Consider the following 15669-nt stretch of genomic DNA (forward strand, 5'->3'; position numbering starts at 1 on the left):
AGGAAACAGAGCACATACCCTGATTCGAACAGAATATAAAAGTTTGGTCGTCGGAAACTTGCAACAAACCGGAAATAACACAGATCTACATAAACTAGACGGAGAGAAATAAAAACACGAAGGCTAGGCATCAAATTAAACCAACTTTGTTCAGATCTCTCGTCGGATGCTTAATCCACTTCGGATCCAAGCGATCCGAATCCTACAACAACTAGAATCATCCCCATAACTTCCGATTCTAAAGATCTACTCCGATCAACAACCAATTCAAACAATTCTACACAGATTCAGTGAGCAAATGCGAAAAGCATCCAAAACAAGTACTAGCACGAACTCCAGAAAAATACATTAACTGAAGCAGAAACAAACACCATCAACATTATGGAAAATAGCTTGCATAAACCCACAGAATAAAGCGTAAACAGAGTGCCGAGCTTCGAACAGCGAAGCTCGGTGAAATCCACAAAATAAAGAGAAATAAATTGGAAATTGTTTCTTCGCCCTCGACAGGACGGTGTTACACCCAAATGAAACTACTGTAAACAGGAAGTGAACCCAGACGTGAACCCCCGAATTTCCCAAAAAGAACCCAAGTGTGTAAGACAAAAGTGAGCTCCTAACTACAATCCGTAACGAGGCCTCCACCGAGAAGGTCCCTCTAGATTGCATGCTTCATTCCTTATATAGGCGCGGACATAATCTTCTAAAAGCCTTCGTAGAAATCTCCATTCTACCCTTCAGCTCCGAGATTTCCTCCGTCTTGCAATTTCCTCCACAATGCTCACTTTTTCGCCAGTTTTCTCGGACCATGTGATTGTCCTCTCTCTTTCCTGGACCTGGCAAAATTCTTCTACACACCTGGCTTAAAACGTGTGTTAGATCCCGTAATTTCATGAATTTATCACCTAGACCTATGCATGAAATTAGCCTTATCAGGGGTCATAGTTTACCTATCGGCCAAATTGAGTTGAACCAAAATCCTCCACAACGAGTTGGTGGGGGGTTGAGGTGGCACATAGGGAGCGGAGGCGGATGGAGTCGCGGCGCGGCGGCGGTTGGGAACTGCTCGGGCAAGCGTCGGGGCCAGCGTCGGGGCTACCCAAGTTAGCTCCGGCAAGTTGGCTAGCCACATCCTCGGAGCCGACGTCGGATAGGGATACCGACCTCGACCGTTTGGAGGAGGAGCTAGAGGAGGATGATACGCCCCCCTATACTTCGAATGCGCCGATGTCTCCTGCCAAATGTTGAGGTACTTGAACGGCTTTTAGTTCATGGATTGGTAAGTCGCCAAGGCGGAACTGATGATGTCAAGCTTGCTCCGGCCGCTCCCCGCCTACCGCTCTTCCTGGAGGTAATAACCCTGGAACTTTTGGATTTCTTCGTTGGCTCTGTATATGGCATTGCGCACCATACTCTCGTTGCGCTCGATTGTTCCAGCTGGCCGGTTTTGATTGTACCGGCGACAGATACGCTACCAATAATGGTCACCGGATTGGTTCGTGCCAACCTCTGGATCTTCGGAGATTGACAAGTACGCTTTGGATAATTGCTCCATCTCCCCCGAAGTGTATGGGGTGCGGACACCACGAGTAGGAAGATGGGGAGTTTGAGAGGGGCCGCTCCTTCCCGCTCTAGGTACGGGTGTCCACCCGTATTGCCCTTCGGGGGCATCTTGGTCGTCGATCGGGTAAGGCCGGTAGCCACCCGAAACTTGCGAACTTTGGGTTTGAGGAGGGGCCTAATATTCCGTTTTCGGACTAGGAAATGGTTGTGAACCGAACCAATCGGGGTTTCAACCGTCGGAGCTGGAGGGGTGATAGCCGGAGTAGGACATTTTTTTAGTGTGAGTGAAAAATTCCCTGCCTAGTCACGTAATAGACTTTCCACCGATAATTTAAACAATAATTACGGAAAGACAAAAACTATCGTCGTCCCGCGTGATAACGTTTCCACAACTAAGTTAAAAGATCTTTCTTCTTTTATTTTATCTAATAATTTTTTGGCAAGACAATCCCACTAGGCATTAATTATATTACTCTTCGTAATAGCCTAATGATGCCATTTTTAGTTACAGTTGAAATCTACTATGCGAATATTCTATAAGGAAATAAATTACTCCTCTCCACAAAAATAATCTCATTTATGTGACACATGTTTTAATGAGAGATCGACAAAGTAAGAGAGAAAAAGTGGAAAAGTAAGTAAAGTAAGAGGGATAGAAAAAAAAAGTAGAAAAAATATATTAAGATATAATTATATAAGCTTTCCACTTTTAAAAATAAGACTATTTTTGTGGATATTTTAAAATAGCAAAATGAGACTATTTTTTATAAACATAGAAAATATTAATTATTCACTCAAAATAAAAATAAATGACTTTAATTTAGAACACACACATGATAAATTAAGATTGCCCAAGTTATCTCTGTCCATGATTCATGGCGTACCAATATACTTTTGTGAAATAATGACACTCAATACTTTAAATTTGATATATAATATTATAAATTTTAAACCGGTATCACGACTGATTGAATCCAAGACTCAGACATTAACCATTTTAATACTAGGCTAATTTACTCCTTGATTAAGGAGTACGTAACATGATAGTTTTAGGAGAGTTTCTATGCATGTAGTATTATGACAATATAAAATAAAAAACCTAACCAAAATATATAAAAAAAAATGAATCAAGAGAGTTGATAATTTGATATAATGCTTGCACAATTAGACGAACATATTATTCCCTTTTTGCTCTCAATTAATTGTCTCATTTTTATTATTTTATAAGATCCTTATTAACTATAAGTGATTGATTTTTCTTTTTTATTGTCTCGTTACGAAATTTAAATGATCAATGTTCTTATTTAACAAAAGTATTCTTTACTCTCTCTTAATTTATTATCTCTTAAACTTTATTTTCTATTTTTTTTCATACTTTATTCTCTCCACTTAAATTCAATAAATATAATTTTTATATCTCGCGTCGAAAAGAAATTGATCATTTAAAATGAGATATTGGGGAGTACTATTTTAGTAAGTGAACCTCATATTCCAGTTACTCATATCCTCACAATTATTATAAAACTAATACATATAAGTAGAACTTATATTGCACTGATTTTTTTTTGTAATTTTTTTAACAAAGTTAAACATTTTTTTAAAAGTTTCACGCCAATCAGCTATGGGATAATTAATGAGAATCCGAGAAAGTATCATTTTATAATGATCCATAACAGCTACTCCCCTAGTTTATGAATATAAGGCCAAATTTAATCAGAGTTTAAGAAATGTAGTATAAAATGAATGGAAAATGTTAGTGGAATGTGGATCTTATTTTTATATATTGATTATATAATAAAATGTAAGTGAAATAAAATTAGTAGAATATGAAATCTATTATAAAAAGTAGTAAAAAGTAAATAATATTTTTTAGTGGATAAGATGCAAATAGTAAGATGAGACATTATGCTGAACATATTTATTCTGGAGGCCGACTCCGGTACATTTGGATGCATGCATATGCCCTATATTAAAATATATGAGTACTTATGATTAAGAACTTTTGTTTAAATATTATTTACTTTCAATGTAGGATTGATGAACTCTAGTTGGACGGCGTATACTCTAATTTTGCTTTTAATATTTGGAATTTTTGATCCAAAGAGTATTTGGAATTTTTTCTCCAAAATTTCTTTAGATCAAACAGCGTAAAAAAAAGTTAAGTAATGACAAGTTGGGAGGGGTAGACATGCTTACGGTTCATAAACCGGCGGTTCCGAACAAGGATTGATGAACTCTAATTGGACAGCGTCTACTCTAATTTTGCCTTTAATATTTGGAATTTTTTATCCAAAATTTATTTGGATCAAACAGCGTAAAAAAAAAGTTAATTAATGACAAGTTGGGAGGGGTAGACATGTCCACGCTTTGTAAACCGCCGGTTCCGGTTTTGAGAAATGTGGAATCGGAACCGAACCGTGAGGCTATTTAACGGTTCCTGTTCGAAAACCGGCGGTTTCGGTTTCGGTTTCGGTTCCGAACCGCCTGTTTTCCAGTGGTTTTTCGCTGTTCCGGCTAGATTTCACGGTTTTCCGACGGTTTTTCACGGTTCCGGTTTGGAACCGTCCAGAATCGGCGGTTCCGGTACGGTTTCGGTTCATAAAATTTAGAACCGGAACCGGGTTCCGGTTCAAGAAAAAAGTCATGGTTCCGGTTCGAAACCGGAACCGGTGGTTACGGTTTCGCGGTTAACCGCCAGAACCGAAAACCTTGGGCATCTCTAGGGAGGGGATCCCCAATATTTAAAAGTTTAATAATTTGGAATCTTGGTGCAAGAAAAGCATGAGCTGTGTGCCGGCTATTTTAATTAATAGAGTTCGCTAATTTTTCTTAAATTGCTATTTTGCTAACTCATTAATATAGTGTATTAAAAATGTCAATACAATAATAATGAAATGTCAACATAAACTTAAGTTGATATTTTAATATATTGTATCGACATTAGTATTTTAATGTGATCGTGTTGATATTTATAATACATTACGTTGAAAAATTAACAATTTAAAAAAAGTTAGCAATATAACGCATCCTATTCATACATATCCATAAATATGCAAAATGTGCATAAGTAATTAAGTAGAACAACAAACAATGCTCCAATAATTGTTTAAAAATCATAACATTTCTCATTAAAAATTTGATAGATAACGAATCTCATGATTAGGCCACCCGCAACGCGTCACGCGGGTGGCCCGGAACCCGTCATGCAGGGACGGGACGGCAGCACGACGTGCTGCGGCGCCCCGTCTCGTCCCCAGCCCGTCACCATCTCGTCACGAAACTCGTTCCGCCGGGACGTAACGCGGGACAGCTCGCCACGCGCCGCAGCGACGTGTTGCACTCCCAGACCATGTGTGACGCCCGCGAGTGGGCGTCGTCACGCAGACGCAATAATTATATTTTTAAAAAAAATTGAATTAAATAAAAAAAATAAAAAAAAGTGATACGGTAATGTTACCGTTTAAAAGAGCCATTTTCAATTTTTTTATATTTTTTATATATTTTTTTACTCTATAAATACTCCTAATTCATCCTCATTTCACACACAACTACACATCTATTCTTCCAAATTCATCTCCATTTCCTCTCCAATTTTCATCTAACATCTAATCACAAAATGTCCGGTGACGGACACTCCGGCGGTGGCGGCTCCGGCGCGTGGGATCTCAACGCGTTCGGCGACTGGGAGGGCATCTACAACACATTGGGTGGTTCCGGTTCGTCGACGCCGGACACCCAGGGTTCGGGCACGCCGGGGGTACCAACCACCCAATTTTGATTTTGATGCATACGCCCGTCCCTCCGCCCCTCGGTATTCGCTGGGATTATCCCAGATTCGGGAGGATTATCCGGTTCAACCCACTCCGGAAGAAGGCGGAGGCGGGAGAGGCTCCAGGGCGGAGGCGGAGGAGGAGGATCTAGGCCGGCATCCGTACGGCCCCAAAGAAACGCTGGACATGTACAACGCCTGGATCAGCGTCTCGTACGATCCCATCGTCGGGTATCAACAACCCCGGAAGTGCTTCTAGGAAAAGGTCGCCGAGGCCTACCACGAGATTAAGTCGAAAAAGAGCCGCCGCCGCACATAGAAGATTTCTATGCTCCGCGCTCACATTGACCGAGTCGACAGAGAGGTCAAACGATTCTGCGGCATCTACAAGAATGAAGCGGCTCAGTACCAAAGCGGAGCCATGGGAGCCGACATTCTGAGGTCAGCTTTGCGGGTTTACTACGAAGACACCGGCAAACAATTCAAATATGCCGATGTTTGGGAGGTCGTTAGGGACGAGGAAAGGTGGGCCGGCGGTGTGCGGTCCAGCTCGCGCTCAACCTCGAAGCGCATGAAGCACACGGCGAGTGGCCAATACTCGTCTGGTGAGGGCGGTTCGGGCATCGGGCCACAAGAGTTTGCCTCGCAGGAGGATGAGACCCCGGCAGACGATGCCGGGGGGTTCCTCCCGTGGGCGCTGTCGGCCGCAAGGGAGAAATGCGGCGAAGGCGGTTAGAGGGAGGAGGGGCCGAGCCGAACTCCCTTATGTCCATGTACATGACCGCCACAATGGCGGACACTTCCCGCTTTACGCTCACCCAATACGAAGCCTGGCTTAACGGAGTCCTGTTTATGGCGGCACAACTTGTTATCCCGCCTCCAAGTGGCCTCAGGGCACCTCCACCGCCTTCGGGGGGATGATTCGCCGGTGGAGTAGTTTTTTTATTTTCTATAAAATTATATTTTAAATTATGTCATTTTTATTTTTTTAGGATTTTAATTATGTCTTTTTTTTTTATTTTTTGAATATTAAGTTGTATTTTTATTTTATGTTGCAATGTTATTTTATTTTTAATGAAGTGTGTTTTTTATTAATTGAATTTGGTGGAAAAAAAATAAAAAAAAATAAAATTGAATGAATAGTAATTTAAGGGTCGGTTAAGGGACGGGGGGTTGCAGGTTCCGCCCCTTAGTTAAAGGAGGGAGTAAAAAAGTAAAGTGGGGCCCGCAAATAGTGTTTTAAGGGACGGTATAGTGACAGCGTTGTGGATGGCCTTAATAGCTTTGCATCTCGTCACTAAAAAACGGTGTAAGAAGCAGCAACTTGCATATGAGAATTATATTACTATTTAGATCTAATATACATCTAATTGGAGGGCAGTGATAAAATGCAAACTTTATAGTATTATACAAACTCAAACTCCTTAACATAGTTTCAATAGTTTAAACACAGTATCAACATAATGTAATATTTCAAGATTTTGATATCAACACAATATAAATACAATGCCAAAACAACATCAACCGTTAACACTGTATTTACATTTTTTGTTACTATTATTTTATCATCTATTAACATTTTCTAATGGTCCAAATCACAATTTAAAATTTATAAAATATTTAGAGTTTGCCTTTGATTACAATCCTATAATTAAATTTCAAAAAGATCTTATTGTTAAATTCATTGATGTCTGTCTAATTTTGAACTGATCCCAAATTGGGACCAGATAAATTATTATTAATTTTAAACTTGATTAAGCGGTGGAGATTTATTAACTGCTGACATGTCATAATTAGTGGCGTAATTAGCTGGTGATCCATATTCCATAGATAGAGATACAAGAGTTGGAGCGCAGTTGGATATGACAAGGTGCCGCGTCAGTGTGGGCCTTTCTTAATTTCAACTGCCCTATTATATAAGAATGATTTTTACACGTTTATATGACTCATCACATAGATTTTTCATCATTCGCGATACACACGCGTGATTCCACGCGGTCTGTTTCCATCACATTTTTTTTGGAATTTAAGTTCACAATTTCCATAAAAACTGCCAATGCATTGTACTGTCGGTGGATCACTCTTTTCATTTGAGTGCAATGTAGCTTTCACAAAAATAAAAGAATAAAAGAAAATTCGATGACAATTATATCTATATACGTTTAGTTTTCAAAATCTTTATTAATTAAAAACTAAAAGTATCATCCCCAAACATAATGCACAGATATATACATTTATCAAATTGAAAATTTTCATTTGTGAGACCTGGAAAAAAAGAATTAGTTTAGCAAGATCACAATATATTTCATTAATATTTAAAGCACATGATAGGAACGAGAAATAAGATTACAATTTTAGTTGAATTGATACAATGAAAATGTGAATGAGATACTATGTTGAAAATGAAATATGATTATCTTTAATCATTCATTACTTTAACAAGGGATTTAATAATTACTAGCAAAGTGTGAACTTCACGTGCCAAAAGTAGCGCGTGGTGGTGACAAGCACCTCTGACCAAATCTTCTTCCGCCAGTTTACACAAACAGCACAATTTTCAGGAAAGGACTCCAACTAGATTTTCTTTTGAGGACATAAAAAGTCCAAATTTATAGTTGAGGACTTTTTTATCCTACTATATATACCAGATTTTTTTCCAATCATACAACATCAAAAGAAAATCCATTTGTCATTGTAACACCTCCTAGTTTTTATAATCCTTATATTTACATCGTGTTCGAAACCCTTTTTTGTTGCCAAGATGACCATCCTCGTTGACCAACCCCAGCCCCAACTTGGTAAATAGTCTCCTTAATCCCTTAACCATTTTATTTTTTTCCCAAAATGCCATAATATTTCATGATCTTTATTTTCAGATTGCGTCCCCATTGAAGACAATAAACTTGGGCAATCACAATGCGCCTTCGAGGCTCCTGACATGAATGCTTTTGGCCAAAATTTTAGGTATTGAATTTATATAAAATATGAATTGTAAGATCGAGTTTCTCAACGTATGAATTTATATAGGGACTATACTAATGCCGAGACCGAGAGGCAAAAAGGGGTTGAGGAATTCTACCGATTGCAACACATCAACCAGACATATGAATATGTATGTGCAATATTTTAAATTTTGAAAAAAATCCCATTTTTCTTATTCTTTTTCAATTTATAATTTTTGAAATTGAAAACATGAAATGCAGGTTAAGCGGATGAGAGAAAAGTTCTCTAAACTTGACAAAATGGAAATGAGCATATGGGAATGCTGCGAGCTTTTGAACGAAGTTGTGGACGAGAGCGACCCCGATTTGGACGAGCCACAGATCCAACACTTATTGCAGTCAGCCGAGGCCATCCGCAAGGACTACCCCGACCAAGACTGGCTGCACCTCACCGCTCTAATTCACGGTACAAAAATATACTTATATGTGCTCGTTCATCTATTGCTAAGTTTAGTATGTCATCTAACGTGCAATATCATTTCAGATCTAGGAAAAGTTCTTCTTCTCCCCAAATTCGGAGGCTTGCCTCAATGGGCCGTTGTTGGTGAGTACATTAATTAACACTAATTACCAATACTCTATTATTTTAGATGATGAAAAATGGATTATGAATTATGATACATTTTCCATAACAGGTGACACTTTCCCTCTTGGATGTGCCTTTGACGCCTCCAATATTCATCACAAGGTGACATATTCTACTTCAAATACATATAATATATACTCCCATATTTGAAATTAGTGTAATAAATTTTTACTAATGCAAAAAAATGCAGTATTTCCATGAGAATCCTGACAGCAAAAATACCACCTACCTCACTAAGAACGGAGTTTATGAAGAAGGATGTGGGTTGGAAAATGTCGTTATGTCATGGGGGCACGACGACTACATGTATTTGGTACTAATTCTATATATATGACAAATTATAACAAAATTATGATTCATGCTAAAACAAAGTTAATTAACCTAGCTATTACTTGAAGATCTCATGTATCTTTGTTTCAAATTTTAGGTGGCTAAGGAAAATGGAACAACTCTACCTTCGGCTGCATTGTTCATCGTCCGTTACCATTCATTTTATCGTAAGCCTTCAAACTATTCTCTGACTATATGTATCCTATTGGAGTAACATTTGTATCCTATTGAATACAGCTTTGCATAAGGCTGGAGCTTATACACACTTGATGAACGACGAAGACAAGGAGAATCTCAAGTGGCTCCACGTCTTTAAGTAAGTAAACTGAATTATTTTTTTATCACAATTAATTCGGAAATGTATTTCGTTACACGAGTATTAACATTATCTTTTCTTTCTTGAATTCTTAAAATTGTGCAGCAAATATGATTTGTACAGTAAGAGCAAAGTTCATGTTGATGTTGAGGAAGTGAAACCCTACTATATGTCCCTCATTAACAAGGTATTTTTTTTATAGTAGTCTTTTATTTAATTTACTACTACTATTTCGCATATAGCTGACAAGAAGTGAAATTTTTTTTACTGCAGTACTTCCCAGAAAAGCTGAGATGGTAAAATTTTGTGCAAGTGTTTGTTGAAGAGCAAGTTGGGCATAGGAAGACAAATTAGTGTCTATTTTCTTGGTTTCTCCTCTTGTATTTGTAATTGCTTTTCATTGACACAGGGGCAAAATAGTGACTTCATCACCATTGTAGCATTTCTCATTTTTACATTCATCATATGTGATTTTTAGTTAGTTTTGTCTGTACACAATAAATGTTGAGTCCCCAACGCCCAATGTAATCTTCCGGCTTCTCCTACTCATTAATTATGTATTATGATATTATCTTACATATGTAGTTTGCTTGCAATCTCAACTAATACAAATATCTCACTTCAAAGTTCAAACAACATGAATGCTAAGAAATTTCTTTAACTCTCAAAGTGCATTGTGATTGATTCCTCACAAACACTCTGCATAAATATATATACCTCCATATGAAATATCTAAGCCAAGGAATATTCACCCACCATATATACACTATCTTAAATAACAAGATCAACTTTGAGCGAGATGAATACTCGTCGTTCACTAGACCATCACCTTATATATGTGAGACACTATCAAGCTCGAGATATTTCACTATTGAATTTCTAATGAGAATATGAGAAGGCTATTTATAAGCATAAAGATCGTAATAAGCAAAATAGTAATCTAGCATTAATTCCTTCAAATCTATAAATTTCATTTTAATCCCCATCATATTCTACAACACAATAGTCTCCAATCATGTTTTACAAATCTACTGTGGGAGTTTAGTTCAGTAAAAAAGCCAGCATCTTCGATTTCCAGGAAAATGTATTTTCACTACACTAGGTATTATATTATTTACTTACTTAGTCACATACACCACATGCACGTATATGCGTAAATTCAGATATCAATTCATGTGGAACAAGAATAACTAGGATTTCAAAGTAAAATATATTCATCATTCTAAATAATTAGAATTTGTTGGGCGTGAATAGAAAGTATTTAATTAATAAATAGAAGCGAAAAGTTGCTGTGCAATACAAGTTGTAGTTAGAAAATAGTATTAGAAACGAAATTAGTTGTGCATGGCAAGTTGTGAATATAAAATTCCAATCATTTACCAAACTTTTAAGTGATTAGTCATCTTTATATACTAAATTGTTTCTCAACGTAGATATGCTGCAATGACTAACTAATGAAAGACAAAAAGTGTGACCGATGCTAATTTGCCCGCTTTATTTAATTAACTTACGCCACTTGCCTACGCAACATGATTTTGATTTGGTGGCTATAGACTTTTGCTTCGATTCAAAGAAAAGCCTTAATTTAAGTATCTAATCTTTACATAGATATATTGTGTGTTGAATGAAGCCTTGAAGGATATTCTACGTTCTAATCTATTATGGATGAATGTTTTTGAACCCCTTTTTGTCTATATCTTATAATTGTGTGTTGAAATGAAGCCTTGAAGGATATTCTAAGTTCTAATCTATTATGGATTAATGTTTTTGTCTATTGACAAATTGGTGATCATGATTGCTCTGAATAATCCGCACCCTTATAAAATCTTTTAATAGGCAGTGCGTAGTTCATTTCTAATATGATAGCAGATCAGATCCAAATCGGTGATGAGTTGCTCTATAGCAAGTGAGGTTTGATGATCATTCCAGCCCACACATTGCGGGTACATTTTCAACATTATTAGAGCGGGCCCAAGTTGGACATCAGTTTCTTTGTTGCAAATGTGGTCATCGATTATTCAGGCCCAGTGACTAGGCAAAGCCAGAATTTTATTACTGGAGGGCCCAAATCAATATGATAATGTTATTGATCAGGAGAGGAATTGGCGTGAGAAATTTTATTTACCATATTAGAGTAGAGAAACTGGGAAAGAAAAAGCAGGAACCCCTACAAAATACAAAAACATTTATCAAGACAGTGATACTGAGGCATGTGTGACTTACACCTTTAAAACAATTTTGTTGAGTACAATCTGATCAGAATCAACAGTCAACACTCCTCAATGAACAAAAGCAGGATATGTATTTGTTGTAAAATAAGTATCACACATCGGTTATAGTTCCTAGTAAAAATAATCTTGGTTGTGATAATTAAGACAATTTCTCTTGTGTTTTCAAATCAATATACTACTTTGCACTATCTTTTCTATTGGTGTGTGATAACTAACAGTGAGATTACAAACATAAGAGAAATTGACTTTAGATGATGGAGACAATGTCCAACCTGCTAAGAAGCCACTTCTCTTTCACATTTTTCTCCTTGCCATTTCATGTCTGAATTGATACATACAAAGACCTTAAACCCAATTCTAAGTGGACGCCATTTGTTGTACCATGAGAATCAGTTTATTTAGTTACAATCTGAGTGGCACTTATTTATGCAGAAGCAAGGACATCGCTTTTCGCTTTCGTTTCCAAATACAGTAACATATAAAGTCTATAGGCTCTAGGACGTGGTCTGGTGTGGCGGTACGGTTTGGTTCGAGCTCAAGAAACTGGGCTGATTGGTGGACGAGAGGAGCCGCGCCCACATTCTGTCCGTGATCACCACCTTGTTCTGTTTCTCGTTGATCCTCTGCGTACAATTTGGACCGGTTAATAACAATGATCAACATAATATGGGGCCTAAAGCAAAACATTGATGCAAACACACTCACATCAAAGGGTATATAAGCATGTCTCCCGTTCACCGGCCCTACTGTGAATCCCGTGTATCCCGCCATCGCTCCATGAACTGCACTCTGCGCTAGAAGCGTGCAGTACACGTTGTCTGATGCGTTGCTAGGGATGGCGCGGATCATGTATGTCGGATCTGCACTCATAAATTATACTACTATTAGTATTTCTCATTGATCACAACTTTTCATCACCAATCCTTCCTTACCTATATATTTGAGATTGATGGTCATCTTTCTTTGCTTAGAGAAGTGATCCTTGATCCTCTGTGATATCCATAGCCCAACATCTTGTAGAAGCTTGTTTCCAGAAGCATCTTGTTGAGCTGTCGACGCTCTCAAACTCTCCGAGACCAGCTCCTGCCCGGCCCCTTCTGCGATCACAATAACCATGTGCCCGTGTTCTTTTAGTCGCTTCTCAATATACTCAAACAGCCCTCCCGGCCCTTCTAGAACGAAAGGCGACTCTGGGATGAGGCAGCAGTCTACGTCTCGACTAGCAAGCGTAGCATACATTGCGATGAATCCTGCAGAATTATGCTCTGGCTTAAACAAACAAACAAACAAAACATAGCTCAACTCTTAGGAAGCCTGCTTTTACCGCTATATCTCCCCATGAGCTTCACAAGGCCAATGCCGTTTTCAAAGCTTGTTGCCTCAACGTGCGCTGCAGTGATGGCGCGCTCAGCTTCCTCGACAGCAGAGTCGAAGCCAAAGGATCTGTCGATTACCTACACAATATATATCTCATGAGCACAACCAGAGGAGTCGAGCGAGCATTAGGGAGTTGGAAGTAAGTAGTATGTACCGGAATGTCATTGTCGATAGTCTTGGGAATGCCGGCTACGGCTACTTTGAGCCCTCTTTTTCTGATCTCCTGCATCATCACAATCAATATTTCTTGAGCCAATTACATACTACTACAACACTACCAAAGTTGAACATATGCAGCACCTCGAATATCACTGCTGCTCCTTTCTGCGTTCCATCTCCACCTATTATGTACACCTGTAGGCAAAGGTAAGAGATCAAATCATCTATACGTATAAATAAAACAAACTTCAACCATCAAAACACGAGAGCAGAAAAATTGAAGACAAAACGTCCGAACCTGGTTGATTCCACGGTCCTGAATGCTGTCAACGATCTTTTTAGTATCATAACCGCCTCTAGATGTCCCTAGCACAGTTCCCCCGCGTTTGTGGATGTCGTTGACAGATTTTGGCGTCAGAGATACCGTGTTTTTAGAGTAAAAACCGCGGTAACCACCCTAAACATCAATGTGCACAGAGATGAGGCTAACATAAATTTTAATGTCCAACATTAAATCAATGATAAGTGTTACTCACATCTATTCCAAGAACTCTCTTTACACCATACATATAATTCAAACCGCATACTATTTCCCTGATCACCGTGTTGAGACCAGGGCACAGACCTCCACACGTAACTATGCACGCTTGCACATCATCAGATTCGAAAAAGACCTGAAAAAAAAACATACGCGGTTCTCTCATCTCACTACAAATGCATCAAATTAGCTCAAGAGACACTTACTCTTTGGCGAGGACCTGCACGTCTAAAATGAATGCCTCGTACGGTATCCTTATGAACGACAACCTACACAAGATCGATAAACGAGGGAGCAGAGCATTAGAATTGACAGAAAACAGGCAGTCTAATCCTGAAAGGAGTGTCATATCATACCATTTCTGCAACGGTGTCATCGTAGTCGACAAAAAACTGCCTAACCGCAGAATATGCCGGATTGTCTTGTAACGGATTAGGATAAGTCTGTCAAAATCAAAATAAAATAAATAAACAGAATAAGAACAATGAGAGCATAGTATCTAAAAATGCACATTGCAACTAACTACCACTTGTTAGTTATTCCAAGACATAAACTTTCTTTCAACATGATAATGGAACAGAGTAATTAATTCATATAATCGCAACAATTAGAAGAGATGATGGTTACGGGAAGATGAGGAATGAAGTCGGAGAGATGAGGGACGTCTTCGAGGGTATAACCGAAATCACCGGTGAGTATTTTGGGTTTGGAATTGATCTCCAATCCCATGGAAGGAAGCTTCGAGAAGGCGTTCCCGGAATTCGGGCAGGGGAGGTTCTTCTTCATTGTGTGATCGCCGCCGTCCGCCTCCGCGCCGGGAGGCCGCGGTTTCAGCGCCGCGGTGGTGGCGGCAGGCGCGATGGCAGCGCCTACGCCAGTAGACATGGATCCCATCAGTTTTCCAACAACAAGAGAAACTTTCGCAACAAGTAATATAGTAATACTACTAAATATGTATCTATATTGGCGTATGATGTTTCTGTACTTTCCTTAAATTTGGTGTGTATATGTGAAATTTGTTATGTAAATGCGCCAAGTTTGGATGTTTTGGATGATAAATGAAATCTTGAGTTTGTGAGAAAAGGCAGTTGGCAGAGAGAGATTTCGGATAGAAGTTCACGGAAGTTTGGAGTTTGGCACTGCGGCTTTATTTAAGCAGTTGTCCGGTAATGTACAACCTTCCTAGCGCAGTGTACAAAGTCTCTATGCTGGACCGGTTATTTAATTTTGGGTGTAATTGGTTTAATTAATCAGAGGGTCATGTCTGAAAGTCTTCAGATTCCTTTCATGATTCCAGATACCACACATGTTTTGAACAATACTTTATTACTATTATTTTTTCTGGATATATATTGGTATGGCACAATTTATAAGCATCGTTTCCATTAAATATCATTAGATTCATTTATTTTTAATTTCATTATAATAACTTTAATCTGCTGATGTTATTAATTTTACAAATCACATAAAAATTAAAGTTCAATTTAACTATTTTTTCTATAATTTCAAATAAAGGTTAAAACTAAACATATAAAATAAAAAAGTGAATTTTAGTTCCGACATAGTAAGCCGAATGACACTCAATCAAGACTGTTTAATTAATTTAAGTAATAATGCGAAAACGACAATTTCCCATCAACCTCATAAAATTTAAAAACTTAATTTCATTTCTGTTAGTTTAGGGGAAGAAAGCGGTGCATTATGAATTTAAACACATCCAATTCGCGTCACTTGCATAGAGTTATTACTTGTCCACATTCTTATTCACTGTTGTATCAATTTTAAGCTATTCTTAAAT

General features: G+C 38.2%; 2 protein-coding genes across 2 annotated transcripts; one reads left to right on the forward strand and one right to left on the reverse strand.

Annotated features, from left to right (window-relative positions):
* Nucleotides 1-8007: 8007 nt before the first annotated feature.
* Nucleotides 8008-10142, forward strand: LOC121753178 (inositol oxygenase 4-like). The gene is made up of 11 exons (XM_042148378.1): nucleotides 8008-8130; nucleotides 8209-8296; nucleotides 8360-8444; nucleotides 8536-8740; nucleotides 8819-8878; nucleotides 8970-9022; nucleotides 9111-9233; nucleotides 9348-9417; nucleotides 9488-9566; nucleotides 9672-9753; nucleotides 9840-10142. Exons 1-11 carry the CDS (start codon nucleotides 8094-8096, stop codon nucleotides 9864-9866), a joined length of 909 nt encoding a protein of 302 aa, XP_042004312.1. The 5' UTR covers nucleotides 8008-8093; the 3' UTR covers nucleotides 9867-10142.
* Nucleotides 10143-12142: 2000 nt separating this feature from the next.
* Nucleotides 12143-15082, reverse strand: LOC121750930 (ATP-dependent 6-phosphofructokinase 1-like). Its single transcript, XM_042145595.1, has 11 exons — nucleotides 14499-15082; nucleotides 14228-14314; nucleotides 14078-14140; nucleotides 13870-14007; nucleotides 13632-13790; nucleotides 13475-13528; nucleotides 13329-13397; nucleotides 13122-13251; nucleotides 12730-13047; nucleotides 12503-12657; nucleotides 12143-12420 (listed from the first exon to the last, which is right to left on the reverse strand). Exons 1-11 carry the CDS (start codon nucleotides 14763-14765, stop codon nucleotides 12292-12294), a joined length of 1569 nt encoding a protein of 522 aa, XP_042001529.1. The 5' UTR covers nucleotides 14766-15082; the 3' UTR covers nucleotides 12143-12291.
* Nucleotides 15083-15669: the final 587 nt, after the last annotated feature.

Source organism: Salvia splendens, chromosome 10, assembly GCF_004379255.2.
Source record: "Salvia splendens isolate huo1 chromosome 10, SspV2, whole genome shotgun sequence".
Classification (NCBI taxonomy): domain Eukaryota; kingdom Viridiplantae; phylum Streptophyta; class Magnoliopsida; order Lamiales; family Lamiaceae; genus Salvia; species Salvia splendens.

What these genes read in the sequence shown, in the direction of transcription:
- LOC121753178 (XM_042148378.1), top strand. Translation starts at nt 8,094, where the DNA reads ATGACCATCCTCGTTGACCAACCCCAGCCCCAACTTG. An exon ending in TCAACCAGACATATGAATAT is followed by an intron (nt 8,445 to 8,535) that starts GTATGTGCAATA and finishes CATGAAATGCAG; the next exon opens with GTTAAGCGGATGAGAGAAAA. An exon ending in CCGTTACCATTCATTTTATC is followed by an intron (nt 9,418 to 9,487) that starts GTAAGCCTTCAA and finishes TATTGAATACAG; the next exon opens with CTTTGCATAAGGCTGGAGCT.
- LOC121750930 (XM_042145595.1), bottom strand. Translation starts at nt 14,765, where the DNA reads ATGGGATCCATGTCTACTGGCGTAGGCGCTGCCATCGCGCCTGCCGCC. An exon ending in GTGCAGGTCCTCGCCAAAGA is followed by an intron (nt 14,008 to 14,077) that starts GTAAGTGTCTCT and finishes TTTTTTTTTCAG; the next exon opens with GTCTTTTTCGAATCTGATGA. An exon ending in GCTCATGGGGAGATATAGCG is followed by an intron (nt 13,048 to 13,121) that starts GTAAAAGCAGGC and finishes ATAATTCTGCAG; the next exon opens with GATTCATCGCAATGTATGCT.